The sequence below is a fragment of the Leopardus geoffroyi genome, chromosome B1, assembly GCF_018350155.1.
Source record: "Leopardus geoffroyi isolate Oge1 chromosome B1, O.geoffroyi_Oge1_pat1.0, whole genome shotgun sequence".
In the NCBI taxonomy this organism is placed as follows: Eukaryota; Metazoa; Chordata; class Mammalia; order Carnivora; family Felidae; genus Leopardus; species Leopardus geoffroyi.
Window position 1 is genome coordinate 85,502,134 of NC_059327.1, and position 27,175 is coordinate 85,529,308.

The window sequence follows — 27,175 nt, forward strand, 5'->3', positions numbered from 1 at the left end:
TTGCCAAAAGAGCCCTCTGCAGGGGCGGCTGGGAGGCTCAGTCAGCTTAAGCACCCAGTTTTGGCGCAGGTCATGATCTCACAGTTAGTGAAATCGAACCCTGCGAGGTGCTCTGCGCTGACAGCTCATAGCCTGCTTGGGATTCTTTCCCTCTCTCTCTGTCCCTCCCCAACTTGCATGCACGCACGCTCTCTCTCTCTCTCTCTCAAAATAAATAAACTTAAAAAAAAAGTCCTCTGCAGCTTATCACTGGCACCTGTTATGGGTTGTGTTATGTCCCTCTCCCACCAAATTCATATGTTAAAAGATGTAACCCCAAGTACCTCAGAATGTGACTTTATTTGGGAATAGGGTTGCTGCAGATGTAATTAGTTAAATTAATTAATTAATTAATGATGAGGTCATTAGGCAACATGGATGAAGCTGGAAGACAATTATGCTAAATGAAAGAAGTCAGACATAGAAAGGAAAAAAAAACTGAGGAGTACCTGGGCCGCTCAGTTGGTTAAACATCCAACTCTTGATTTTGGCTCAGGTCATGATCTCATGATTCATGAGATGGAGTCCTGGATGGGGCTCTGAGCTGAGAGTGTGGAGCCTGCTTGGGATTCTCTCTCCCTCTCTCACTGACTCTCCCTCCCTCTCTCAAAATAAGTAAACTTTTTTTTTTTTAAAAGGGTACAAAGTTATAGTTCTGTAGGAGGAATAAGTCTAGACATCTAATGGACAGCATGATGTAGTTAATCATACTGTATTGAATACTGGAAATTTGCTAATAGTGGATTTCAGTTGCTGTCTCCACAACAAAAGAAAAAAATAGTAACGATGTGAGGAGATGCATATGTTATTAGCTTAACTTAGTAATCATTTCACTATGTATATGTACATGCACACCTCATTTTATTGCACTTTGCCTTATTATGCTTCACAGACACTGCATTTTTTACAAACTGAAGGTTCGTGGCAACTCTGTGTCCCCATTTTTCCGATGACATTTGCTCACTTTTTGTTTCTGTGTCGCATTTTGGTAATTCTTGCAATATTACAAACGTTTGATTATTATATGTGTAATGATGATCTGTGATCGCTGATTACAACTTGCTGAAAACTCAGACGATGTTTAACATCTTTTAGCAATAAAATATTTTAAAATTAAGTTATGCACATTAATTTTTTAGACATAATACGATTGCGCATTTAGTAGACTACAGTATAAACATACTTTTTATATGCACTGGAAAACCAAGAAATTACTTTGACTAGCTTTATTGTGACATTCTCTTCATTGTAGTGGTCTGAGACCCAACCCAAAACATCTCCGAATTATGCCTGTTTATCGATTATCATGTCATACACCTTAAATATATACAATTGTTATAGATGAAAAAAAGAAAAGATGAGGTCATTAGGGTGGGCCCTAATCCATAGGACTGGTGTCCTTATAAAAAGACATACACACACACAAGGAGAACACCACGTAAAGGTGAAGGCAGAGGTCAGGATGATGCTTCCCCCTTCCAGAGACTGGCAGCAAACCAGCAGAAAGTAGGCAAGAGGCATGGAACAGATTCTTCCTCGGGGTCCTCAAGACATCTGCCCCAAAGCCACATAAATGTATCTAAAACACAAAACTAACTTTGTCCCTCCCGTGTTTAAAACCTCCTCATTACTTAGAAGACGATAAGATCAGGGCCTCCCAGAGTTGCGCTGCCTCCTTAGGCTCAAGTCTGGTCTCTTGCCTCCCCCCGCCTTGCCTTTTATGATCCCAAAATACCAATAAGCTTTTATTTATCCAAATTTACTATGCTGTTCCTTGGTTCCATGTCTTGGCTGTGTGGTCCCATGTGACCAGCATGACCTTGCTCTCCACACCTCTTGCCTGGATAATTCCTACTCACTCTCTAAGACTTGGATTCATCTGCATCATCTTCCGGAAGCCCCCCACATGCCCACAGTCTGCATCAGATATCCTTCTCTCCTGCTCTCTGATCACCTGAGTACATCTCTAACACTGCACCTAGCATATTATATCACGATCATTATTAGTGTGTCCATCTCCCCAGACTTCAGCACAGTGCATGCAGCAAGTGCACAATAAATGCATGTGGAATCACATTCGCTGCATAAACAAGTAGAATGATAGAACAGCTAGAATGGGAGAAGAGCTCCACCCAATGAATAGATACCCCCAAATGCCAATCCTCTTCATACCCTATCAGGAAATACTGAGGGACGCCTGGGTTGCTCAGTCGGTTAAGCTTCAGGCTTTGGCTCAGGTCATGGAACACGTGAGCTTTGGCTCACAGTTCGTGAGTTAGAGTCCCGCGTGGGGCTCTGTGCTGACAGCTCAGAGCCTGGAGCCTGCGTTGGATTCCCTCTCTCTCTCTACCTCTTCCCCGTTCATGCTCTGCCTCTTTGTTTCTCAAAAATAAATAAACATTAAAAAAAAAAAAGAAATACTAAAAAAGAGTTTAGCACAGGATCTAAACAAAGAGGGAGCACCTGCAAAGGGAAAGGGCTAGAAACATGAAATAGAGCACAATGCTAAGAGTCTACTTCTAAGTAGACTAAACTCCAAGACAGTGACTTCATTATGAAATTTAGCTGGGCAAAGAAACCCTCCAGGAGAGTGATCAAAAGGTCATTCTACGGATCACAGGAAAATAATGCAGAAAAGACTTTGTTTTCTTATCTGTGAAATTTGGACATCTTATTTTATTTTTTTTAAGATTAAAAAAAATTTTTTAGCATTTATTTATTTTTAAGAGAGAGAGGGAAAGGGAGAGCGTGAGCAGAAGAGGGGCAGAGAGAGAGGGAGACACAGAATCTGAAGCAGGCTCCAGGCTCTGAGTTGTCAGCACAGAGCCTGACTCGGGCCTTGAACTCATGAACTGCGAGATCATGACTTGAGTCAAAGTCGGCTGCTTAACCGGCCACCCAAGCGTCCCTTAAGAATTTTTTTTAATGTTTATTTATTTGAGAGAGAGACAGAGAGACAGAGAGAGAGAGAGAGAGAGAGAGCAGGGTAGGGGCAGGGAGAGAAGGGGATAGAGGATCCAAAGCGGGCTCTGTGCTGGTAGCAGAGATAACTCACAAACTGTGAGATCATGACCTGAGCTGAAGTTGACACTTAACCAACTGAGCCACTCAGGCACCCCAGAAATTTAGACATTTATAAATCAGTCGCTTATGTCTTTCCAAACAGTCATTCTGACTACACAAGTAAAATGTAAAAGAGAGAACTTGTATGGAATTTTAAGCACACAAATACATTTGCACATGACAAAGAGTGCATATCGTGAGATGTTTCCCCCATCTTTTTGCCTCCAGACCCAGCACCTTGGGCACGTCAGGTGTGGGAGACTGCATTCCGTGGGGAGATTCTCCACTGCCTGCCCCTTTGGCATCTTACCCAGCACATTCAAACAACAATGTGAAAATAGTTCAAGGTAGTCATTTCTTTACTTTGCCTGGCTCCATCATGCTGTAGATGAAATAAATCCATCCTTTAATTTTTAGTGTCAGGCTGCATCTTTCCCAGACAGCTTGCCACACAGGGGCTGCAGTGGGACATTTCACAGTCTGGCCAAGAAGGCCTCCTGGACGTCTCTGACTTGGGAGCAGTGTTGGAAACAGGCAAACTGAAGCAACAACCACAGACCACCGAGAAGGCTTCCAGGGTAACCTCAGTTAGTCTTTGCTCCTTCCCCCCGTGTCCATTTCACATTCACACTAGGGCTGCAATCCTTGACCTTTAGCCAAGTCCTCTCTGCCAGGCAGGATGCATCGCTCTGATATTTCCATTGGTCTGGGAGATTAGGGGAGGGAGAGGATCCTGGAACTGGGCCATGACCTCTAACCTGGCAACCATGTCCTCATCACAACAGAGCCCAGCAGCCCCTACACCCTGGGAGCCTCAAGGCTGGCTCTCAGCTGGAATGGCCCCATTTCACCTTCATGCCACTCCTGGCTGCCCTCCACCAAGAGATCTAGGTCCCAGTCCTGCTTCCCCTACGTAATAACTGCATCCCAGGATGGGTCACAGAATCCGGAACTCAAGTTCTCAGAGTGTGAAGGGACTTGGACACCTTTCAGTAAAACTGTTAGTTGAATGGGGCGCCTGGGTGGCTCAGTTGGTTGAGCATCTGACTTCGGCTCAGGTCATGATCTCGCGGTCCATGAGTTCAAGACCCACGTTGGGCTCTGTGTTGACAGCTCAGAGCCTGGAGCCTGCTTCAGATTCTGTGTCTCCCTCTCTCTCTAACCCTCCCCCGTTCATGCTCTGTCTCTCTCTGCCTCAAAAATAAATAAACGTTAAAAAAAATTAAAAAAAAAAACCAAAAACCTGTTAGTTGAATGCTTTGGTTCCTTACAACAACCTGAAAAATGGTCATCCAAACTGCATTAATAAAATATAATTGTAATGATCATTTATTATGCCTTTTCTAGGTGCCCCTCTATAGTTATTGTGCTAAAATCTTACTAGTATTATTTAATTACATCCTCACAATATCACGATAGCTGCAATTTTTAAAAAAATTTTTTAGGGGCGCCTGGGTGGCGCAGTCGGTTAAGCGTCCGACTTCAGCCAGGTCATGATCTTGCGGTCCGTGAGTTCGAGCCCCTCGTCAGGCTCTGGGCTGATGGCTCAGAGCCTGGAGCCTGTTTCTGATTCTGTGTCTCCCTCTCTCTCTGCCCCTCCCCTGTTCATGCTCTGTCTCTCTCTGTCCCAAAAATAAAAATTAAAAAAACGTTGAAAAAAAAATAAAATTTTTTTTTAATGTTTATTTATTTTTGAGAGAGACAGAGGCAGAGTGTGAGTGGGTGAAAGGCAGAGAGAGAGGGAGACACAGAATCTGAAGTAGGCTCCAGGCCCCGAGCTGTCAGCACAGAACCAGACACGGGGCTCGAACTCACAAACCACGAGATCATGACCTGAGCCGAAGTTGGACGCTTAACCAACTGAGCCACCCAGGCGCCCCACCATAACTGCACTTATGACTGCCATCCCTATTTTACACACAGGAAAACAGGTGTAAAGAGATTAAACAAATAAATGTTTCATGAAATGAAATAAAGTGATTTTAAAAGTAGAAGTGTTGCAATGTTTATTCTTTTCTTTATAAATCCCTTCATCATGTATACAAACCAAGTAAAGGATATATATTCCATATGACTTTTTTGAAACTTTTTATATGATTTATTAAGAAAATATATGAGTATACCTAGGCATTCTATATCTTTAAAGCATAGGAAAACTACCTAGAACCAAATATCTGTAGTGACGCAAACTCCTTACCCAAAATAGCAACACATTCTATCTCCCATCACATTGACTAGTAGAATATTTTTTACGCTTACCTAAAATCTGTTTATCAGTACTCCCCCTACCTCGGCACTAATGCTCTTCCCTAACTGTGTACAGAACAAATCTCACCTGTCCACCGCATATGCCTCCAAGTATCTGAGGACAGGAACATCCTATTCTCCAAGTCACCTCTTCCTCTTCATTCTCTGGTCCCTCCGCTGGGCCTCAATCCCTGTAAATCAAATGTTTCTAAATCTCATATATCACCTTCTCCACCTCTTCCACCAGCTCTTCCTGAAGATGAAATGAAATAAAGTGATTTTATTTTATTTATTTTTTTAATGTTTATTTATTTTTGAGAGAGAGAGAGAGCGAGACAGAGTGCTAGCAGGGGAGGGGCGGAGAGAGAGGGAGACACAGAGTCTGAAACAGGCTCCAGGCTCTGAGATGTCAGCACAGACCTTACGTGAGGCTCGAACTTGGGAATGGCAAGATCATGACCTGAGCCAAAGTCAGGTGCTCAACCAACTGAGCCACCCAGGCGCCCTTGAATTAAAGTGATTTTAAAAGTAGAAGTGTTGCAGTGTTTATTCTTTGTAAATCCCTTCATCATGTATACAATCCAAGTAAAGGATATATATTTCACATGACTTCTTTGAAACTTTTTATATAATTTATTAAGAAAATACATAAGTATACCTCGCCATTCTACATTTTCAAAGCATAGGAAAATATCATGTCATAAATATATTGGGAAGGTAGTTTGGGTATCATATAGTGACAGAGGGTTTGGGGCTCAGACAGACCCTAAGTGTACCATTCAGTGGTTACATGACCTAGGAGAACATTCTAAATCACTCTAAGCCTCTGAGTTTCCTCATCCATGACGTGGAACAACAGTAGTACATTTTTCAAAGGGCTGAGATGAGGAGTAAGTGTGTTAAACTTCAAAAAGTGTTTAAAACAGTGTCCAGTACTTGTGATAGGCTATGTAAATATTTGTTATGTGCATGAAGTGGATAAATCTTTCATAGGCTTACGACAGTTATGTGCAGCTGGTGCTAAGCACAAAGAGTGATCCATTAATAAGAATAACCTAATGTGGGCACCTGGGTGGCTCAGTCAGTTAAGTGTCCCAATTGGGCTCAGGTCATGATTTCACGGTTTGTAAGTTCAAGCCCCACAGCGGGCTCTTTGCTGCCAGCTCGGAGCCTGGAACCTGCTTCGGATTCTGTGTCTCCCTCTCTCTCTGCCCCTCCCCCGCTCACTCTCTGTCTATCTCAAAAATAAACACACACAAAAAAAAGAGAGAATTAACTCATGACACAAGAATAGTCATTGTAAAAGTGAAGAATAGGAGTTCAGAGAAGTCATTTGTCCACCCTCACTCAGCCAGGAAGTATCTTAGAATTTGCACATAGGCTTGTTTCTCTTAAATGACTGTGTTATGAAAACAGAATATTTTCTCCTTTAACACACAGTTTGATAGTCTCTCTCTTTGGGCTGGGCTGGACTAAGAGAACCCCTTCCTGCCCTCTCCCTACTTTCCCAATTCCTAAGGGCAGTCTCTCCTTCCATTTACGTATCGCTGCATACAGGTGGACACCTATGGCTCACTAATATGCATGATTCTTCTGACAAACCCAGGTGAGACAAACTGATGTAGGTACCCCCACTACTTTGCTCTTACAAATATTAGACTGCACTAAGCATCATCCTATATATGGCTTTTTCACATTTTGGCTAATTATTTTAGGGAAGGTATCCAGAAGAAGAATCATTAGATCAAAGGACATGGATGTTGTCTTTGCTCATTGCATACTGCCAAACTGTTTTCTGAAAGAACTATGCAAATTTATAATGCTGTCATTAATATAGTACTGATATTATAATTATCATGCTTTTACCATTCACAGTTTGTAATTAACTCATTATTTATGTATATTTATAAGATTAAATTTATAATATGAAAATATACATGTCAATGTGGTAATAATTATAATTTTGGTAGAGACAGGGTATTAATTTATTAGGTGAAAAAGGTACATTTCTTTATCAATGACATTAAATATATCACCTCTATTTTTAAAATTTGTATTTCTTTTTTTATGAATCGTCTCTTCTGTCATTTGCACAGTTATCTATACAACTACAACACAGAGTTTCCTATTGGTGGTTAGTGACAGAATTATGGGAAAGTGTAGAACAGTATTCAAATGCACAGCATTATCTTTTTTTATGTAATATACAGACATTTGTTCAGTGATTCCTGATTGGCCACAGCTTAAGCAAGTACAGTTGTAAATGTTGCTCTAAATTTTCAAAAAGGAAATGGGAATTTAGTACATTAAGAACTCGCTGCCATTCCTTAGCTACGTCATACAAGGGCTGTTACCCTTGGTCACACTGACCTATTCTTCACCTCTTCTTCTTTGTGCCAGAAGAGAAGTCTGACCTTGGGGACGCCACCCTCTACCCTACTGTTCTCTCCGACCTGAGGCAAACTTTCTCCTACTTCCTTCCAAGGGCCTCTTAGAAGGGGTGAGTTGTGAGCTGGGGACTAACCAGTTGATAGCAGATGTTCACTGGAGTTACCAAGGAAAAATGTCCCCCTCTTAGACACTTAGTCACACTATACTGAACATTCTCCATCTCTGCTTAGCCATCAGCCTCAACCTAATGACTCGACCACAGCATACTCCCTAAGATGACCGATAGTGTTAGAGTCAAATTCAGTAGGCTTTTCTTCACTTTTGTCCTCTTTTGACACATCTTCTAAACTTCACGCTAGTCGAGACCCCACCCTTCCTTAAATTATATTCTCTAATATCATGGTTCCATGACTGGACACACTACGAATTTTACCTTTGACAAGACCATTCTTCCCAAACCATAACTCTGGGTACCCCTACCACTTGGCCCAATCCTGTTGTACTCACTCCCATTTAAAGCGTACCCTTTCTCATTGCATCCATATTGCTGTCTCCCAAATACCTCCAAGCTCTGATTTCTTGCTCTTTTAGTATGTTATATGTAGTTTCCTATGGTAGCTTTTTACCTATGATAAACACTCTTCTCTTCAAATAATTCCAAGACTTTAAAAGTTAATCTCATCTTCTTGCCCCTAAAATCACCTCTCCTTACCAACTGTCTCATGACAATCAGCTGGCACCATCACTGAGCCTACTACCCGTGCTCTTTTATTTTTTTAATGTTTATCATATTATTTTTGAGAGAGAAAGAGACAGAGTGCAAACAGGGGAGAGGCAGAGGGAGACAGAGACACAGAATCTGAAGCAGGCTACAGGTTCTGAGTTGTCAGCATAGAGCCTGATGTGGGGCTCGAACCCACAAGCACGGCCCGGGGGGACGCCCCGGCCAGGTCCACCCCCCTGTCTGCGGGAAGAAATCATGACCTGACTTGAAGTTGGATGCTTAACCGACTGAGCTACCCAGGCGCCCCACTACTATCCATGTTCTTAAACTTAGAGTCATCTCTGAAAAATCTTTGACTCTATATCAAACCATTCACAAAGCTGTATTGTCTATCATATCAAATACAACATGTACAATCTGTAAAGAACTACACAGGCATGAAGTGATAACATGAACACACATTTGGAATAGACTCTCAGGATCAGCCTTCAGTTGGCCATGTTTGGCTTCCACATTTTCATCTTTTACCAACTTCATGCCCTGCCTCTCTCCTTCTTCCCATCACCCATTTTTCTCAGGCAGGTCAACAGAACACATCCCCATACATTCACCCTGCTTTCCCCAAGTCTTTGCCTTTGTATATGCCACCTACTTGCCTCAACTGCTCTTTATTTCAGCAGGTGTTTGCAGAGGAGGAAAACCACTGTCTTCTCCTGTTTATTCAGAGCCCACCCTACCTTTACCATTGACTTCCTCAATATCTCTCAGCCATGTCCTCTCTTGGAAGTCCTCTAGAAAGGCTTTTATTTAGCACAGGGCACACAACCTGTTCATACAGAGTATTTGGAAATCATTCTCTAGGGGCTCTGTATCCTATTTTCCCTACTCTTGAACCAAAAGAATAAATGAATGCTCACAATACAGCTTTGCACAGGGCAGGAGTAGGAACAAAGACACATTGCAAAATTTAATTTATCACTGTAGGTAAGCTAGCAACAGATTTCCAGATGTCTCTGGAACCATATTTTACTAGAAGGAAGCAAAAGTGGGAGTCCAGATGACCAAGCCAGATCAGAAGAACTGCCCCTTGGAGCCAAGGGATCTGCCGGTGTCATTTCCACCGCCCTGTCCTAAGAAAGGAAAGTAAAAGGAGCAAGTTATATCTCGCTTCACAGAGCGCATTAGCAATTTACTATTTGCTTTCTAGTATGTCAGTGATCTCATTTGACATCCTCTGCAAAAAGCGTTCAAACGAAACACTTTATTTCTTTTTAAAATTCAAGGTGTTCTTGGTTCCTGCCTGGGATTTTCCCGGGTCTGGATTTGGTGGTTGGAAAGAAGAAAGGAGGATGAAAAGTTAAAAAGAGAGGAAAGGACGCCGAGAGGATGCCTGCAAGGTTCCCAGGGTGCCCGAAGGATACAAGGGGCGCTCCACTCTTGCTTGGGTGAATTCCCAGCTCGGCAGGACCTTTTACCAGAGTCCCCGAGATCGCGCTTGTTTAGGAAGCCCGCACCTGCTCCCGGCCCCAGCTGGGACCGGGGCTGGTGCCTGCTGCGGTGCGCCCTCCCTCGGAAGTGCCGGACGCAGGGCGCAGGGCGCAGAAGGCTAGGTGCGCGGCCACTGCTTTCGGGGTGGAAGCCGGCTCTCCAGGAGCGCTGCGAGGATGCGGGTGGGAGGGACTTGGCACCCCAGGGCACGCCCCAGCCAGGTCCACCCCCGGTCTGCGGAGACCTGGCGAGCCGCAGCCCCCGAGCGGCTGCCTATATAAGTCACCCGGCGCTGGCTGGGTGCACGGGAGCTTCCAGCCAGCGAGCCTTGGTCCTCCCCGGCGCGAGGGCGGGAAGACGAGAGGGGCGCCCGGTTCCACCTGCAGCCACTGCCCGCGCGCCGCCCAAGCTGCCAGCGTCCCCCGCCTCTCTGAAGTCAAGAAGCCGGTTTGCTGTCCCAGCGGGACAGGGGAGGAGAGGCAGGGAGAAATTCCACCTTGCGGGGGCCCGAGTCCTTCGTCCTTGCGCCCGCTCGTCGCTCCGCAATTTGAGCGAAGATGGTGGGCCTGACAGCCTCTGACGTGCCCCCGACCATGGCGGTCAAGATCTTCTCTGCTGGCGTGGCGGCCTGTGTGGCGGATGTGATCACCTTCCCGCTGGACACGGCCAAAGTCCGGCTACAGGTAGCGAGAGAGATGGGGACGTATCTCAAGGAGAGGGAGGACATCTATTCTGTGCGTCCCTTTGACAAGCGCTTTGGTTTAACCACCCCTTCTCAAGGCAGGGCCGTCGGCCCCTTAACAAATGGTGCGGCATTGTCACAGCACTGGATGCATTAGGGTGGGAAACTGGAATGCTTTGAGAGTAACGGAAGAACCGCAAGAAGCCACGGAAGACCGGTTGACCATGTCTGCTGCCAAAGCCCCCAAAGTTGGGGTGTATTAAGTGTTCTAACGGCTAACAATACCAGCCTCTCCCAGTTTACAAGCCAGGCTCTTTGCCTTCCTTAATTTGGAGGGGTCACATTCGCATCTGCCGCTTAGGGGTCCTGGAGAATTTATACAGGGAGGGTGGGAATGTTCAAAATGTGCATTATAGCTGATCTCTCTGCATATATACATAGCTAGAGAGATACAGAGATATATAGGGAGACGTTGCTGAAAAGGGAAAAGGAACTGAAAATAGGAACACAGCCGGAAAAAATCTTGGCTTAAAGTTTCTCCTCTACCGAGGACCACCTATGGCCAGTTTTCGTTCTTTCCTCACCAGTTACTCAATTTTAACTTCGCTCTGACCTGTCCTTTCTCATTTCCAGATCCAAGGCGAATGCCAGACCTCCAGCACCATTAAGTACAAAGGTGTCCTGGGAACAATCACCACTTTGGCAAAAACAGAAGGGCCGATGAAACTCTATAGTGGGCTGCCTGCTGGCCTCCAGAGACAAATAAGCTTTGCCTCTCTTAGGATCGGCCTCTATGACACCGTCCAGGAGTTCTTCAGCTCAGGGAAAGAAAGTAAGCAGGGAACATTCCTGGGAAGGATAGATAGAAAGACATGCCCTGAGCCCAGCTCTGGTCAAGCAATGTTACATGCAGGGTAGTGGTCCTCATAACAAATTGTCAAGGAAGCATCCAATATTAGCTTGGTACTCACCGTTCATGGAAAGAAAAGTGTGCAAAATCGAGTTTTCAGATGCAGATTTATACTTGTAAAAATCACCCGATGGATCCTAGATATTTGGGGCCTCATTTGGATATCCATCTGGAGAAGATGGATGGGCTGCAAAATAACATTTAAGTCAAAGTTCCCCAAACAGTGAAGTCTCTCAGGAACACCAGTGGAGTTTGTTAAAACTCCCAAGTGCTGAGGACTGCCTTGTCCTCCAAATCTGAATTGCTCAGGTTGGGACCAGGGAATCTATGTTCTCACAAGTTTCTTGGAAATTTTGGCATGCAACAAACTTGAAAATCTTTGGTCTGAAGGGAAGAAAATCAGACCTCATGAGGAGAGTTGAGAGGACAGGAAAAAACTCGTTTCCTTTAAGAGTTTCCTTGTCAGGTCTCCAGTGTTAGAGAAGACCAGAGAACCGAGTCAGGTGCAGCGGTGAGGAAGGACTACAGTGGACTTAAGTTTGCCAATTTAAAAGATGGTTATCTATTGTATGCTCAGCTCCTAGACAAGCATGATGAGAAAAGAGTACAATCATACAGTTAGGAAAAGAATTGCTATACTTCCTATATGCAGGTTAGTATGTTAAGTGCTGAATTGATATTATTTTAACTGACACAGTGACTCTATGAGGTAGATGTTATTGTCTCTATTTTACAGATTAGGAAACAGAATGACTGAGAAAGCCCTTGATGAGTAAATGTTTTTGATCCATACTTTAATTATGGGAATGAGCATGGGGGGGGGGGTGAGAGAGGAGGGCTCCAAGACTATTTATAGTTGATTAAATATCTGTCTTGAGTAACTTAGGCTAAAAGATTTCAAAATTTTATATCAAAAATCACTTTTTTCACTTCTTTTTGTTGTTGTTCCCTTTGTAACCCTTCATAGCCTGATACCACTTGACATCCCATACGGGGGCCGTTTGTCCACTTGGGATTTTCCTAAGACCTCGAAGTCCAATAATTAACATCACCATTGATGAGAGGAAGGTTAAGCCTCCCTTGTGACTGGTGCCTCCTCCCAGTTGGGATATACAGAAAAAAAGAGCCAAATATAGGAAAGAACTAAGTATTGTGTTTCTTGGTGCTTCAAAGTCTTTATTTTTTTTAAATTCTAGTCAACTTTGAGGTTTCTAGCCTATAGTGATTTAGCACATACTTAGTGCACGATCATCACAAGCATTGGGGAAATAGAAAAGATATAAAGATAGAGTAATACTTACTACTAAAATTAAAAAGACAGAGTTGCATTCTGGGTCTTGGTTTTTTGTTTTGTTTTTTGTTTTTTTTTAATTTTTGCTTGATAAATATTTTTTCTCTCTGAATAGCAACAGCTGGTTTAGGAAGCAAGATCTCAGCTGGTCTAACGACTGGAGGAGTAGCAGTATTCATAGGGCAACCCACAGAGGTCGTGAAGGTCAGACTTCAAGCGCAGAGCCATCTGCATGGTCTCAAACCCCGATACACCGGGACTTACAACGCTTACAGAATTATAGCAACAACGGAAGGCCTGACAGGCCTTTGGAAAGGTAACTGACTTTAAGGTGAATTTTATAATTATTAAAACACATGTATTCAATTACCACTTTATCGTATACTGGAGCTATTAAACATTTTCTTCTTTTCAGGGACTACTCCCAATCTGACGAGAAATGTCATCATCAATTGTACAGAGATAGTTACATATGATCTAATGAAGGAGGCCCTCGTGAAAAACAAACTACTAGCAGGTAACTTCCTATTGTAGATAACAACCAGGTCTGCGCATTTGCAATTTCATCCTGGAGCTTCTCCAGCCACATTGTACTGAACCCCCTAATTGTAACAGTTCTCTCTTTTAAAAAATTAAGTAATTTTGAACATTAGATATAACTTTTTTTAAATGATTATTTATTTTTGAGAGAGAGAGAGAGAGAGAGAGAGACAGAGTAAGAGCAGGGGAGGGGCAGAGAGAGAGGGAGACATAGAATCTGAAGCAGGCTCCAGGCTCCGAGCTGTCAGCAGAGGGCCCAATGCAGGGCTTGAACTCAGGAACCTTGAGATCATGACCTGAGCTGAAGTCAGATGCTTCACCGACTGAGCCACCCAGGTGCCCCCATTAGATAGTTTTTAAGAAAAAAAAGGCGGGGAGGGGGAGCACGTGGGTGGCTCAGTCGGTTGAATGTCCGACTTCGGCTCAGGTCATGATCTCACTGCTCGTGAGTTTGAGCCCTGTGTCCGGATCTGTGCTGATAGCTTGGACCTGGAGCCTGCTTCAGATTCTGTGTCTCCCTCTCTCTCTGTACCTCCCCTGCTCATGCTCTGTCTCTCTCTCTCTCTCTCTCTCAAATATAAAATAAAATTAAAAAATTAAAAAAACCCAAACTCTAAATATTAGATGTTTTGCTACAACAAAAAGAAAATGCAACTATATTCTTAATCAGCATTATTCTCATTTAATACTAATATATGGGACTTTGTTGGCATCTTATTCTTTATATAGCATAATTCAGAAGGTGAGTCCATCCCACACTGTATCCAAATGAGCTGGTTAAATAAGGAGCTCATCAGTGTTTTTATCCAAAATTTAGTACCATTGGATAGGTTCCTAAAATATTTTAACAGGTTCTAGAGACATTTAAATTCTCCCTGAACAATGACTTTAATTCACTAAAAAAATTATTAGGCCATTTCCATAGTGTAGTGGTTATCACGTTCGCCTCACACTAAAAAATTATTAGATGCTTATGTATCAGGCTTTGTCCCATATCCTAAGGGCACAGAGAAAACTGACAGGTTATTTTCCTAAAGCATTTACAATCCACTGTGCCAGGTATTATTTGCTGTCTTTTTGGTAAGGCTAAGTATAACCTTCCTTATTATATTTTATTTATCAGACATCCACATTGGTCTCCTGATATCACTAAGTTTATAAGGATCTGATAGAGAACTGAAAACTAGAAGCTTCTTCCAAAAGTCTGATGCTGACTTGTCTCATTGGTCCGTTTTAGATGACCTACCCTGCCACTTTGTGTCAGCTCTCATCGCCGGATTTTGCACAACTGTTCTGTCCTCTCCAGTGGATGTGGTAAAAACCAGATTTGTTAATTCTCCACCAGGACAGTACACAAGTGTGCCCAGCTGTGCAATTACAATGCTCACTAAAGAAGGACCACTGGCTTTTTTCAAAGGGTAGGATATGGTCTTCTCTATCTGTAATGCTGTGTTCACAGTATCTATGTGTTTTGGGGTGCTGTCTTGTCCAAATAGTTGACATATAGCTGACCAGCCTTTGTCTATGCAGTATACTTAGTATCTATTTTTCCTTGCCATAAGTATCTCCAATCCTCCAACACTGGGCCAGAACATTAAAAACTGTGATATTAAAATTTTCTCAGCCTTGATCAGAGGCTCACTTAAAATCAGTGACCTCTCACTTGGTCCCAGTCTATTGGAAACGTAGATGGGATTTTGCCTGATCAGGGCTAGAGAACTATAAAGTGGAGAGAAAGTGTAATAGAGGAATAAGAGAAAATAGGATGTGATTTTTACTATTTAAATTTTTAAAAATATTTTTTAATTTCAAGTTTTTATTTTAATTCCAGTTAATGTACAGTGTTCTATTAGTCTCAGGTGTACAATATAGTGATTCAACACTTCCATACATCACCCAGCGCTCATCACAAGTGCCCTCCTTCTCCCCATCACATTTTTTTTTAATTTTTTTTCAACGTTTATTTATTTTTGGGACAGAGAGAGACAGAGCATGAACGGGGGAGGGGCAGAGAGAGAGGGAGACACAGAATCGGAAACAGGCTCCAGGCTCTGAGCCATCAGCCCAGAGCCCGACGAGGGGCTCGAACTCACGGACCGCGAGATCGTGACCTGGCTGAAGTTGGACGCTTAACCGACTGCGCCACCCAGGCGCCCCTCCCCTATCACATTTTTAACCCATCCTCCACCCGCCTCCCTTCTGGTAACCATCAGTTTGTTCTCTATAGTTAAGGGTCTGTTTCTTGGTTTGTCTTTGTCTTATTTTTTTCCCTTTACTTTTTTGTTTCTTAAATTCCACTTATGAGTGAAACCATATGGTATTTATCTTTCTCTGACTGACTTGTTTCCCTTAGCATTATACTCTCTAGCTCCATCCATGTCATTGCAAATGGCAAGATTTCATTCTTTTCATGGCTGAGTAATATTCCATTGTGTGTGTGTGTGTGTGTGTGTGTGTGTGTGTGTGTACCACATATTTATCCATTCATCTATCCATGAACACTTTGGCTGCTTCCATATCTTGGCAATTGTAAATAATGCCGCTATAAACACAAGGATGCATGTATCCCTTTGAATTAGCTTTCTTATATTTGGGTAAATATCCAGTAGTGTGATAGCTGGAATTTTCACTATTGTGACTTGATGGACTCAGATTTTTAGATTGTATTAAAGTAAAAGTAGAGAAAAATCATTGCCACTGACCTGCAAAAGTGATGCAGAAAATGGTGTGGCTTAGATAATTATTATACTCACCTAGAAACTAGTATCGTGTAGATCCCATTTCCCATTAAGCAATATTATGTTGGAAACTACCTTCCTAAGAAAATACAGTATGAACTAATTTATGGATATACTTCATAAGGACTAAACTAGTGATAATATAACAACATTCTATAACCCTTTAAAATTGTAAGGCAATGCCTCAAACCTTATCAAAAGCATAGATGCACCAATCACATTATCCACAGGTTCCAATTCACCATAATCAGCACTTATATGTTAATACAAATGAAATACATTACAAAATTAATTTAGAATGGATATATCAGTTATCAACCAGTAACCATTTAACAATATATTTTTTTTTAATTTAAAACTTTTTGGGGATACATGTGACAACAAGGATGAAGCCTGAAAACATTATGCTAAATAAATTGAGCCAGCCCCAGAAGGACAAATGTTGTGTAATTTCACATATATGAGGCATCTAGAGTAGTCAGATTCATAGAGACAGAAGTGGAATGTGGTTAGCAGAGGCTGGGGGAGGTAGGAGCATAGGGAATTCTTGTTTAATATGTACAGTTTCAGTTAGGGATGACCAAAAGGTTCTGGAGATGGGCAGTGGTTGCTCACAATGTACTTAATGCTACTGAACTACACACTTAAAATGGTAAAATGGTAGAATGGTAGACTTATGAACATTTAAAATATGTAATTAAAATATGCACACACACACACACACACACACACACACGCACACACACAATCCATCCAGGAGTCAGAAGAAATGTATTGAGACCTAAACAAAACAAAACAAAACAAAAAACAAAACCACACACAAAAACCTTGGGGGTCTGATTTTTATAGGCCGGACCTCTTTAAAAAATCTATCCAAGGCAGATTTAACTGATGACATCTTTTTCTGGAATATCTCATTGCTGCAAACAGGCGTTTGAAGTCAATCATTTGGTCTGCACAGTTTGACATAATTCTTAAACATAACACACACACACACACACACACACACAAAACCCACAAAAAGCAAAACCAAAAAATGCACTTAGTCTCTTGACAGTTTAAGGACAAGAATTGCCAAGATCTGGACAGCACGAATTTCTTCACTCTGGAAAATGGTCGGTCCACTTACTCATCACTTTTTCTTTGCTTTCTCCTTTTCCTCTTTCAACAGTTTCTATCTCCCATCCAGAAAGCAGAGCAAAACAAAGCAGAACTTTCCCCACCCCTCAAAAAAGGGGAGTTACTGGAAAATGCCCCTTCAGGAACGAGACATGCTTTGGAGGGAGTGAAGGCTGTGTATGTATGTGTCTAGATGTGAGCACCTCGGTTTTGTTGTTTTGAAGAAGTTTTAGACAACATTATTTTAGGTGCACAGTAAGGAAGGGTGAAAAATAGCTACCTTTAAGTGCCTTTATTTGAGAAGAGTGGTACAGTGAGAAGCATAAGCTGTCTGTGCCGCAATAACTTTAAGAATTCTAACAAACTCAGAGAATGGTGATGTGCACTTTCCTAGATTTGTACCTTCCTTCTTGCGACTCGGATCCTGGAACGTCATTATGTTTGTGTGCTTTGAACAGCTGAAGCGGGAACTGATGAAGTCAAGGCAGACCATGGACTGTGCCACATAATCGTCTTCAGGAAAAGGATGTAACACAATGGTGGGAATCTGTGTTGACTGACCAGATAATTAAAATCCAAAACAAACAAAACCTACTCATTTTATTTCACCCTAAAAAGATAGAGGAATACTAATTGAGTTTTGGACTTTTTAAAGAAAAAATTGTATTTATTTCTTGTGACTTTTATTCTCAGTGTTTTAAGAGGGAGAAAACAAAACACTCAGTATGCACCCTGGCAAATGCAGTGTCCGGATAAATGACTGAATCTGCCTGTTTGGGGAGGGCTGGGGTCTTACGATTGGATACGAAGAACTTTAATATGTTTTAATTATAATTCAGGTCGCCAGAAGGGGAAAATGGAGCGGTGCATTTTAGGTTTATAAATATTTAATGTTTCCTTTTAACTTATTAACCCAGTTGTAAGTTAATATATTCAATAAAGGACTGTTAATACCTTTAAAGGTTTGCCGTTTTGGATCTATATTTGAATCTAAGACTTGCAGTTCACCTAGACTACAAAGTGGTCCAATAACAAGTGAAGGTCTTTAGAACCAATAGGCAGAAACTTACTTTAAATGTAATTATTAGTTTTTTTTTTTTTTAATTTTTAAAGTCTATATTTTACGGCACTTTTAACAACTTCTAATCTAAGTCACTATAATCATTTGGGCCTATTGTTATTAGAATCGGGGTGTCGGGGCACCTGGGTGGCTCAGTCAGTTGAGCGTCTGACTTTGGCTCAAGTTATGACCTCATGGTTTGTGAGTTCAAGCCCCATGTCAGGCTCTGTGCTGACAGCTCAGAGCCTGGAGCCTGCTTCAGATTCTGTGTCTCCCTTTCTTTCTGCTCCACCCTCCCCTACTCTCTCTCTCTCTCTCTCTCAAAAATAAATAAACATTAAAAATAAACTTTAGAATCGTGGTTTCTATCCCAGAGTTACAGCATTTTTGAGCCAGAAGGTACCTTTGGTTAGATACAGGAACAGTCTTAGATTTCTACTGGGATAAAAATGAATCTTCATGGCATCTTTCCAGCAAAGCTAAATTCATTATTAACACCTGCAGTAACCTTTTTTTCATGCCTACAAACTGAGTGCAGAAGAGACAGGGAAAGAATAAACAAGAGATTTACAAAGTATAAGACATGGTCCGAGCTTGTTTTCAACCCCAAACAAGGAATGACACAAGGTCCAGGAAGCCCACAGGCTGTCAGGCAGCATTCTATTTATTTTTATCAGCTCCATGTTATATCTACTGTTGTCTTTTTCCCCTTGACTTTATGAGGTTTTTCCCTGATGCTTATTTCCCCCGTTGTTACCTGCAAAAGTGTCTTGTACCAATGTCTTCAATATCCCTCACCCGTCACCCTGCTCTCACCACTTTAGCACACACGGGCCTGACTTCCTGTTGTCATGTCAGCACCTCTACAGGGTCTTCTGGCCATCAGAGCCATCTTTGCACACCTGTGCACGGCATGCTAGAAGTGCAGGGAAAATAACACACCCCTGGGAGGGCCCTTGCCCAATAACTGATGGGAGTTGGTGTATAAATACTTCAGTCCCCTTATCCTCAGATGGAGTCACCCCTCACCCTCATCCAAGGGCTCAGAATCCAGTTACACACAGTGTTGTTTTACTTAATACAAAATACCCTTAATGGGAGGACTTCAGTTCCCTCCCTCAGTTCCCCACTCCCTTACCAGAACTTCCTGGGATCACCTCCCAAATGAATGACACTTCTTTATCTCTAGGTCTGATTCTGGGGGAATCCAAATGATGAAAGATCACCACCTTACAGCTGCATATTTCTGTCAAGGATGAGGAAGAAAACATAAAACTTCGTTTCTTTGCTGAAATCTTGCTCAGGCAATAGGCAGTAGTAACAAGATGCTCCCCTTTGACCAAACTGTAATCAGGCTCCTCTGAGCCGTGTTTTCCCAAGAAGTGCCATTGTTAGGCATGTCTTCAAGAGCTCAGTTTTAGCAAAAAATCAGGCTGAATAGGTTTAGCCAGAATCCCTCATCCTTGATAAATGATCACCCTTGATAGTTGATCAAATTCCTCCTCTACCATTGATATCTGATCAATTCTCTTGGATTTTCTATGTACATATATCACTTATGAATAGTCACTTTTCTTTCTTTCCATCCACTTGTCTTACAGCACCAGGTGGGACTTCTAGCACAACTTTGAACAGATGTGCTGTGACGATTTGGATTACTCGTCAAATGTTCACTCCTTACCCCTTCCTAATAGAGTATATTTCGCTGTTTCATTGATGTTGGACTTGTCCATGTGACCTGCTAGATGACCAAGCGAACATTGGTGGACATATTAGCAAAGGCCTGAAATACCTTTTAGCCACTGGGCTTGTTTCTGTGCTTCTGCTGCACCGTATAAAGAGCATACCTCAGGTAGCCCACTGGTCCCAGATGAACAAGTCACATGGAGCTGACAAGAAGCAAACCCACGACCTATATTTAAGGCCAGCTGAATCCAGCTGGGATTAGCAAAACTGCCTGGTTGGCCTACCCATGTGTGAGGAGGAAATGCTTTTTCGTATGCCCCTAAGATTTTTGTATGATTGGTTGTTATGCATTGTTCCTGTGGCAAAAGCTGACTGATACAAGTGGTGACACCCTTTCTTATTTCTGATCCAGACATTTTACCATTAAATATATTTGCTAGGGTTTATTTTATAAAGACACATTTTGTAAAATTAAGGTAACCCCTATTTCTCATTTGCTATGTTTTTAACATGAATGGATGTCGAGTTTTTATCAAATGCTTTTCCTGCGACTTTTAAGATTATCATATGATTTTCAAATATTAACGTGGTAAATTTCATTAATTTTATTCTGGGAATTAACCCAACTGAGCTATAATTGATCACACATTAAAACAGCATATCTATATGCAGTTCATTATTTATTATGTAATATATGAAATTCAATATATTTCTGGATTTCAGTGTGCTTCTATTTTATTTAGGATTACTGCATCCAAAGTGACATTAGCATATAATTATTCTTTTTTGTTCTGTCCTGGTTGGGTTGAGTCATCAAGATTATGATAGTCTCGGGGCGCCTGGGTGGCGCAGTCGGTTAAGCATCCGACTTCAGCCAGGTCACGATCTCGCGGTCCGTGAGTTCGAGCCCCGCGTCGGGCTCTGGGCTGATGGCTCAGAGCCTGGAGCCTGTTTCCGATTCTGTGTCTCCCTCTCTCTCTGCCCCTCCCCCGTTCATGCTCTGTCTCTCTCTGTCCCAAAAATAAATAAACGTTGAAAAAAAAAATTAAAAAAAAAAAAAAGATTATGATAGTCTCATGAATTATAGGGTTTCCACCCTTCATCATTTAGAAAAGATTATGAAAATTGTTACCATTTTATTGTTAAATGTGTTAACTCACCAGTGCAAGCTACACAGAACTGTAGGTTTTTTAATGGAAAGGTTTTTAATTGCTGAATCCATTTAATAGTGCTAGGACTTTTTGATTCCCTATTTCTTTCTGTACAGTTTTGTTTTGGTAAGTTGTATTTTTCTAGAAATGTTTATATCCCATCTCAATTTTCAAATTTTTGAGGTTATCCTCAACACATTTTCTTTCCAGTATTTGCAGGATCTGTAGTGATGTTTCACACTCAATTCTTGGTATCATTATTTGTTTTCTTCCTTATTCTTTAAAATTTTTAAAAATTTTTACTTCAGAGAGAGAGTAAGTATGAACAGGTGGCAGGGAGAGAGAGAAGGAGAGAGAATCCCAAGCAGGCTACATGCTCAGCACAAAGCCCGACATCGGGCTCCATCCCACGACCCTGGGATCACAACCTGAGCTGAATTTATGAGTTGGATGCTTAACTGCCCTGAGCCAGCCGGGCGCCCCCCTTATTCTTTATTTATCTCACCAAGGTTAATCAGTATTATTAGTCTTTCCAGGCAACAAATTTTTACTTTTGTTGATTTTATTGTATGCATTTCTATTCCATGCATCTAAGCTCTGACCTTTAATATCTCCTTCTTTATTTTCTTTACATTTATTTTGATCTTCGCCAAACTCCTTGAGATGACTGCTTTGTCTTTAATTTTCAGCCACTTTTTTCTAATACATACATTTTAAAGCTAATAATTAGTATTAGCTTTAAAAAAGTTCATTTGCTGAATCCAACCAGTTCCATATGTAGTATTTTTGTTTAGTTCAAAATGATACACACACAGAGGAATGCTCTGCAGCTGTAAATAAATAGAATAAGGAAGCTATGTATTAATATAAAAATGTATCTAAGATACACTGTAAAGTTAAGAAAAGCACACTGCAGTGCAGTATGAATTATTCCTATCCTTTGTAAGAATGGGGGGTGGGAGTGGTAGCTTCTTTTCTTTTTTTCCAGCTCTTTTCTGGTCTCATAACCAATTGTTGTTACCCAATAACATCTTAAATAGGTAATTAGTGGATGAGTTAGTCACAAAAATAAAAATTTTCTGTGTATTCTGATTTACCCTATAGGAACATGATTAAAGGGTTAAATAAGGAAGTCACTGTTTCATGAACATAAATGGCTTAAGTAAGGGATGGGGAGGATAGGAAGAGACAGAAGGATTAGCAGAGTGGCTTGTAACAATTTTGACACACTTTTTTATTTGTTCACAACATTCTGAACAAAATGACATCACATTTAAACTATTGCTTTTACATATGAAGTTAATTGTTTTATCCAAAGTAGACAAAAATCGATTTCTTTAAGTTGACAACCAGCACTTTTTCCCCCAGGGAAAGCCACTGCTTATTTTTTTAATACATTAACAGAACCACAGAATTGCCCTATAATTAAAAAAAGAAAGAAAGAAAAAAGGATTGCCCTATAATAGTTAGGTCTTACCTGAACTACATTTAAACGTTTTCTTGTCAAAAGGTGAAGCCAGAAAAAAAGAACCAGCTCACTCATGATTTCTCTCAGATGTTTAATAAGTCCCTTCGTCTTTGTTAAAAATCTGCTTGTGCGGAGAGGTTCATAAATGTGAAAATGGAAAGGAAGCCTCCCCAGACTTGTTCAGAGAGAAGTTAGGTGGACCATTTATCCTGAGAAAATAGCTGCTGGCCCCTGATCATTAATTCTAAACATTATTGCCCTCCAAGCCAAACTTCTCTTCTGTGCCATGATAGTGTGTAATCTTTTCTGCTCTGGAAACGAGAATTCCACTTTCCACTCATGTAATGCTGCTCCTTTGAGCAAATCTTTGACCAAGTTCTATTTCGCTGAATGCAAAGGGGAGAAACAGTATTTAAACAATTATTAATACTGGAATAAAAATGAAGAGTACATATATTTTTCACATAGAAAAATACATACAAATCCAAGTAGCTGTTAAAGTAGAAAAAAAATCAGGATGGGCATTTTTTTAAGAAAAAGATCCTGTTTTCTAAACTGGTGCCAGTAAGACACTGATTTTTATATCTAACTATATCACCATATTTATATACAAAGAGAGGCTGATCTAGGTTCACTGACATACTGATATCCCCTGATTCTCCCATTTCCCTAAAGATTGTCTTTCAGAACATACTTGAACTACGACCAGTATAATTCTATTTTTACACCATTCTTGTCACTGGCACGCTCTCTTTGATCTGGCGTATACAAAAATTGATTTTAACATCGATTCACTTTTCTGATGCTAAAACAAACATAATTTTCCTGCTACTTCAATTCTATCACTACTTTGGTATTTTATTCATTATTACAGAAACAGGGAAGATTCTAAACATGGATTTTAAGACTACATAAAATTCTAACACACATATGCTGAAAGCAAGGAAAAATAGGACAGGAGACACAATTATATTTTTTCATGTATGTCACTATGTTACATTCTAATTTACAAGTGGGGACGCTTAGCTTGGCTTCCAGACTATCAAACTCTAGAATTTATTGGTATCTTTTAGACCAATTCACTACAGAGCTTCTGAAATGGTTATTGAGTATCTGAAGCAAAAGCAGGACAGTATCTATATTGTACAAACAGTGATGGATTTAAAGAACATATTACTGACCAAACTTTCAAATGACATTCTCAAAACATTATTACAAAGTGTTCTTCCTCCATAGAAGGCGAAAAACTTGATTACTTTAAAAAGTTTTCCCTTCCATACATACTTGTGTCATTCTTTATTAAGCATACTGACAAAGGTTTAAATCAGTTCAAGACCTCAGCTGTTGAAAGATTAAAATATAAAGGTAAGAATTTTCAGCATAAACATTAAAAGACTAACAGAATTGCTTTCCATGTAATAGTAAACACTATAAAATGAGCTTTAATGGTTAGCACCTGATCCTTACCAGGATTTTGCTACATCTCCTAGAACTGCAGAGCTAGAAACTAATGCACTGAAAGCATAAAGAAAAAATTGAGATGATCCCAGGGTTTAGAAGTCTCCTACAAGAAACCAATTTTAAATGCCTGTGAAATGGAGACACTAAACCACCACAATCAATAATAAAGTGAACCCAAGTTTTACGTGTTTTATCCTGTTGAGAAAGTAATAGTTTTGATGCTGCGCTTTCAATGTGTGTGCTATACGACACTGCATCTGTTACTTTCCACTCAGATGTTTTTTACCTCTCTTTGACAAGTTTGCAGAAAGAGGTCTGTCAAGAGACATGAACGAACACTGAAAGTCTCGGGTCTTGCTACCACATGAGTCAGTCCTTAAGCACCTGATATACACATTTAAAGACGGGCTAACTCTCATCATATTTAAAATATGTCTTTAATAGGCCGGTTTGTGTAGGATTTAAGAACTTAGTGATCAGACAAACCTATCTTTAAACTCTTTTAGTTTTGCTAGGAGTACAAATGTCTAAAACACACAAGGAAGAAATCATTCCCATGAGAAGCTCATCACTATATAATCCTTGACAGCACTTGATGCCCTCCTGAGATTTTAGGAGAATAAAGCTATACGAAATGCACAGTCATCATCCTCAGGCTACTTTTGAATCCCACAGACCACTAACTCAAAGAATACCCATAAAGTCCATATACCATTATCCAGAAACACCATGGAGGCAAAGCAAAAAGAAGCAACAGTTAACCATAAATAAAATAAACCAATGATGTTTCACCAGTATTTTTGAAAAGCTTTAAGTTTTCCTTTTGTATAAGTTCAAAGACAGTTTTATTGAAATAGTCACTGTCCTTTGAATACAGTCTAGATTTTCTTAGCCAATACATCTCTTTTCATAAACACTCACAGGCAGAGAAGCCTCATAAAAGGCCTTCACACCAAGCATTATTATTCTTTTCTACAACTGACTGAAAAGCAAATAACTGAAGATGAGAAAATGCTTTTAAGCTTTAAAATACCACTGTGATATTTTAAAGTGTGGTATTTAGAAACAAAAAAGCTAGTCACCAATACTGTCATTCTCTCATTATCCATTATGCTAAATAATCAGGGAAACCAAAAAGGAAGAGGCCATGATTCTTTATCCTGTCTGACATATCAATGCTTTTTGCTACTAATGAAGCAACATTAGGGCATGTGATTGAGATGCAAACAAAGAAAACCATGAAGAACTACTCTTCCTGTTAATTAACCTAGGAAGAAAACATGACAAAGAAAAAGAACAATCATCTCCAAACTAAAACACAAAAAAATCTTAAAAGAGCTTTGAAAGGTTACGATACTGACTTGATAGTACAACACATAAAAATGAAAACTGATTCTTACACATTTTAATCAACCAATTAAATACAAATACCTGATTTGTACTTTTACACTAAATGGGCTAAGTCCCAAGTTCCAAACTGTAGTTCACAGGACTCTACAGAAGGGATCTTTGGAAGGATAAGGTACCTTTGGAAAACAGTGTATAAACAACTGTAAACATACACTGATTGTCCACTAGCTTTCTTAAATAGAATTTCTGAAATCTTTTTGTAGGAAATTATATATAAGGAGTGTAATTGATCAGATACTTTCTATTACAACATATAAATTCTGTTGTGTGTGCAAAATGTGGTAGAAATAGAAGATACTACGGATGATTCATATTTTTAAAGTAAGTGATACATTACAATCCAGTAAGAGTCCTTTAATCTTTTCATGAAACTTCTCTCTATACATGTTGAAATACATAATGCTTTCTGGCTTTTCTTCAAACCAAAACTTGTCAAATTCATAGACAAGGTAACCTGAGGTTAAAGAAAAACAAAACATAAATATAGTCTCAGTAGGGAAATCACAACCAAACCACCTCATTTTAAAGTACAGGACCATCCTTTAAATTATATATTAAAATACAACAATCAGAAATCATATTAAACTACTAGAAACCTGAAAAACCTTATAAGAAATATTTTTGTTCAAAATAAGCAGGAATTTCAATAAAATATTTAGTATATTTACTGTTTGTCTCAAGTATCAATAAAATCCCTCAAATGTAAGAGATACAGTACTGTCAAAAGATGCTTGGGAATAGGAAAAAAAGTTATTCCCAGAGACCCCTGAAACACAAATATGAAAGTAATGAGAAAATGTGGCACCTGGGTGGCTCAGTTGGTTAAGCGTCCCACTCCTGATTTCAGCTCAGGTCATGATCTCACGGTTCGTGAGTTTGAACCCTTCGTCGGGCTCTGCATTGACAGTGCAGAGCCTGCTTGGGATTCCCCACCACCCCCCTCTCTTTTTCTCTCTCTCTCCCCACCCCCCCTCAAGTAAACAAAAAATCTGAAATAACAAGAAGACATTAGACAAGGATAAAGTACACAAAAGCCGTTTTCTTTTGATTTATAAATCTAATAATTATTTCTACTTTCTTCAATGAACTATCAACATCTTCTCTTTTTAAAAAGAATACACAGTGCTTGCTTCAGCAGCATATACACTAAAAAAAAAAAAAAAGTATACACAAACTCTAAATAGTAGGCTTAATGTTTTTGTTTTTCAATATCCTCATGACAGTAGCCAAGTTAACCCTCAAAGTATTAACAGTACATAATAAAAATAAAAACGTAAATAGATACATTTACAAGCAAAAAATGTGAATTTAAAATCACTCTTAAACCATATTTGGATTCAACCAAATATATGTATTTATTTAACAAATGCTACTATAGTCATGCTCACCACTTGCTCATGTATTTACTCTCCCAGCAAGCCTATGATGTGGTATTGTTATTCCCATTTTACTGATGAAGAAATGGGGGGCACAGAGAGTTTTTACTTTTTTTTTTTTTTTTTTTTTTTTTAGTAATCTCTATGCCCAACATGGGACTAGAACTCATGATGCTGAGATCAAGAATCGCATGCTCTAGTGACTGAACCAGCCAGGTGCCCTGAGAGCTTAAGTAACTTGCCCAAATCATATAGTTCCCAAGTGGTCTCTATTATGTTATAAATTAGACTTTGTATCCACCAGAATCTCATTTCCTCTTCTGAGAGGATT

At 40.3% G+C, this 27,175-nt stretch overlaps 2 protein-coding genes across 4 annotated transcripts in view; one reads left to right on the top strand and one right to left on the bottom strand.

Moving 5' to 3' along the window:
• Nucleotides 1–10,081: 10,081 nt before the first annotated feature.
• On the top strand, nt 10,082–18,498 carry UCP1 (uncoupling protein 1). Its single transcript, XM_045467067.1, has 6 exons — nt 10,082–10,635; nt 11,268–11,466; nt 12,951–13,151; nt 13,251–13,352; nt 14,613–14,793; nt 17,627–18,498. Exons 1-6 carry the CDS (start codon nt 10,510–10,512, stop codon nt 17,739–17,741), a joined length of 924 nt encoding a protein of 307 aa, XP_045323023.1. The 5' UTR covers nt 10,082–10,509; the 3' UTR covers nt 17,742–18,498.
• Nucleotides 18,499–22,339: 3,841 nt separating this feature from the next.
• The window catches only part of ELMOD2 (ELMO domain containing 2), a 31,969-nt gene continuing 27,133 nt past the window's right edge, over nt 22,340–27,175 (bottom strand). For all 3 annotated transcript variants that reach the window (XM_045467085.1, XM_045467078.1, XM_045467095.1), the window contains exon 9: nt 22,340–25,922. In XM_045467085.1, coding sequence (XP_045323041.1) covers nt 25,777–25,922 — 146 coding nt within the window. In that variant the 3' untranslated portion in view covers nt 22,340–25,776. The remainder of the gene's footprint in view (nt 25,923–27,175) is intronic.

Coding starts and splice junctions, on each gene's coding strand:
- UCP1 (XM_045467067.1), top strand. CDS start 10,510: ATGGTGGGCCTGACAGCCTCTGACGTGCCCCCGACCATGGCGGTCAAG. Junction 13,353..14,612: donor GAAAAACAAACTACTAGCAG/GTAACTTCCTAT, acceptor GGTCCGTTTTAG/ATGACCTACCCTGCCACTTT. Junction 14,794..17,626: donor CCACTGGCTTTTTTCAAAGG/GTAGGATATGGT, acceptor GCACTTTCCTAG/ATTTGTACCTTCCTTCTTGC.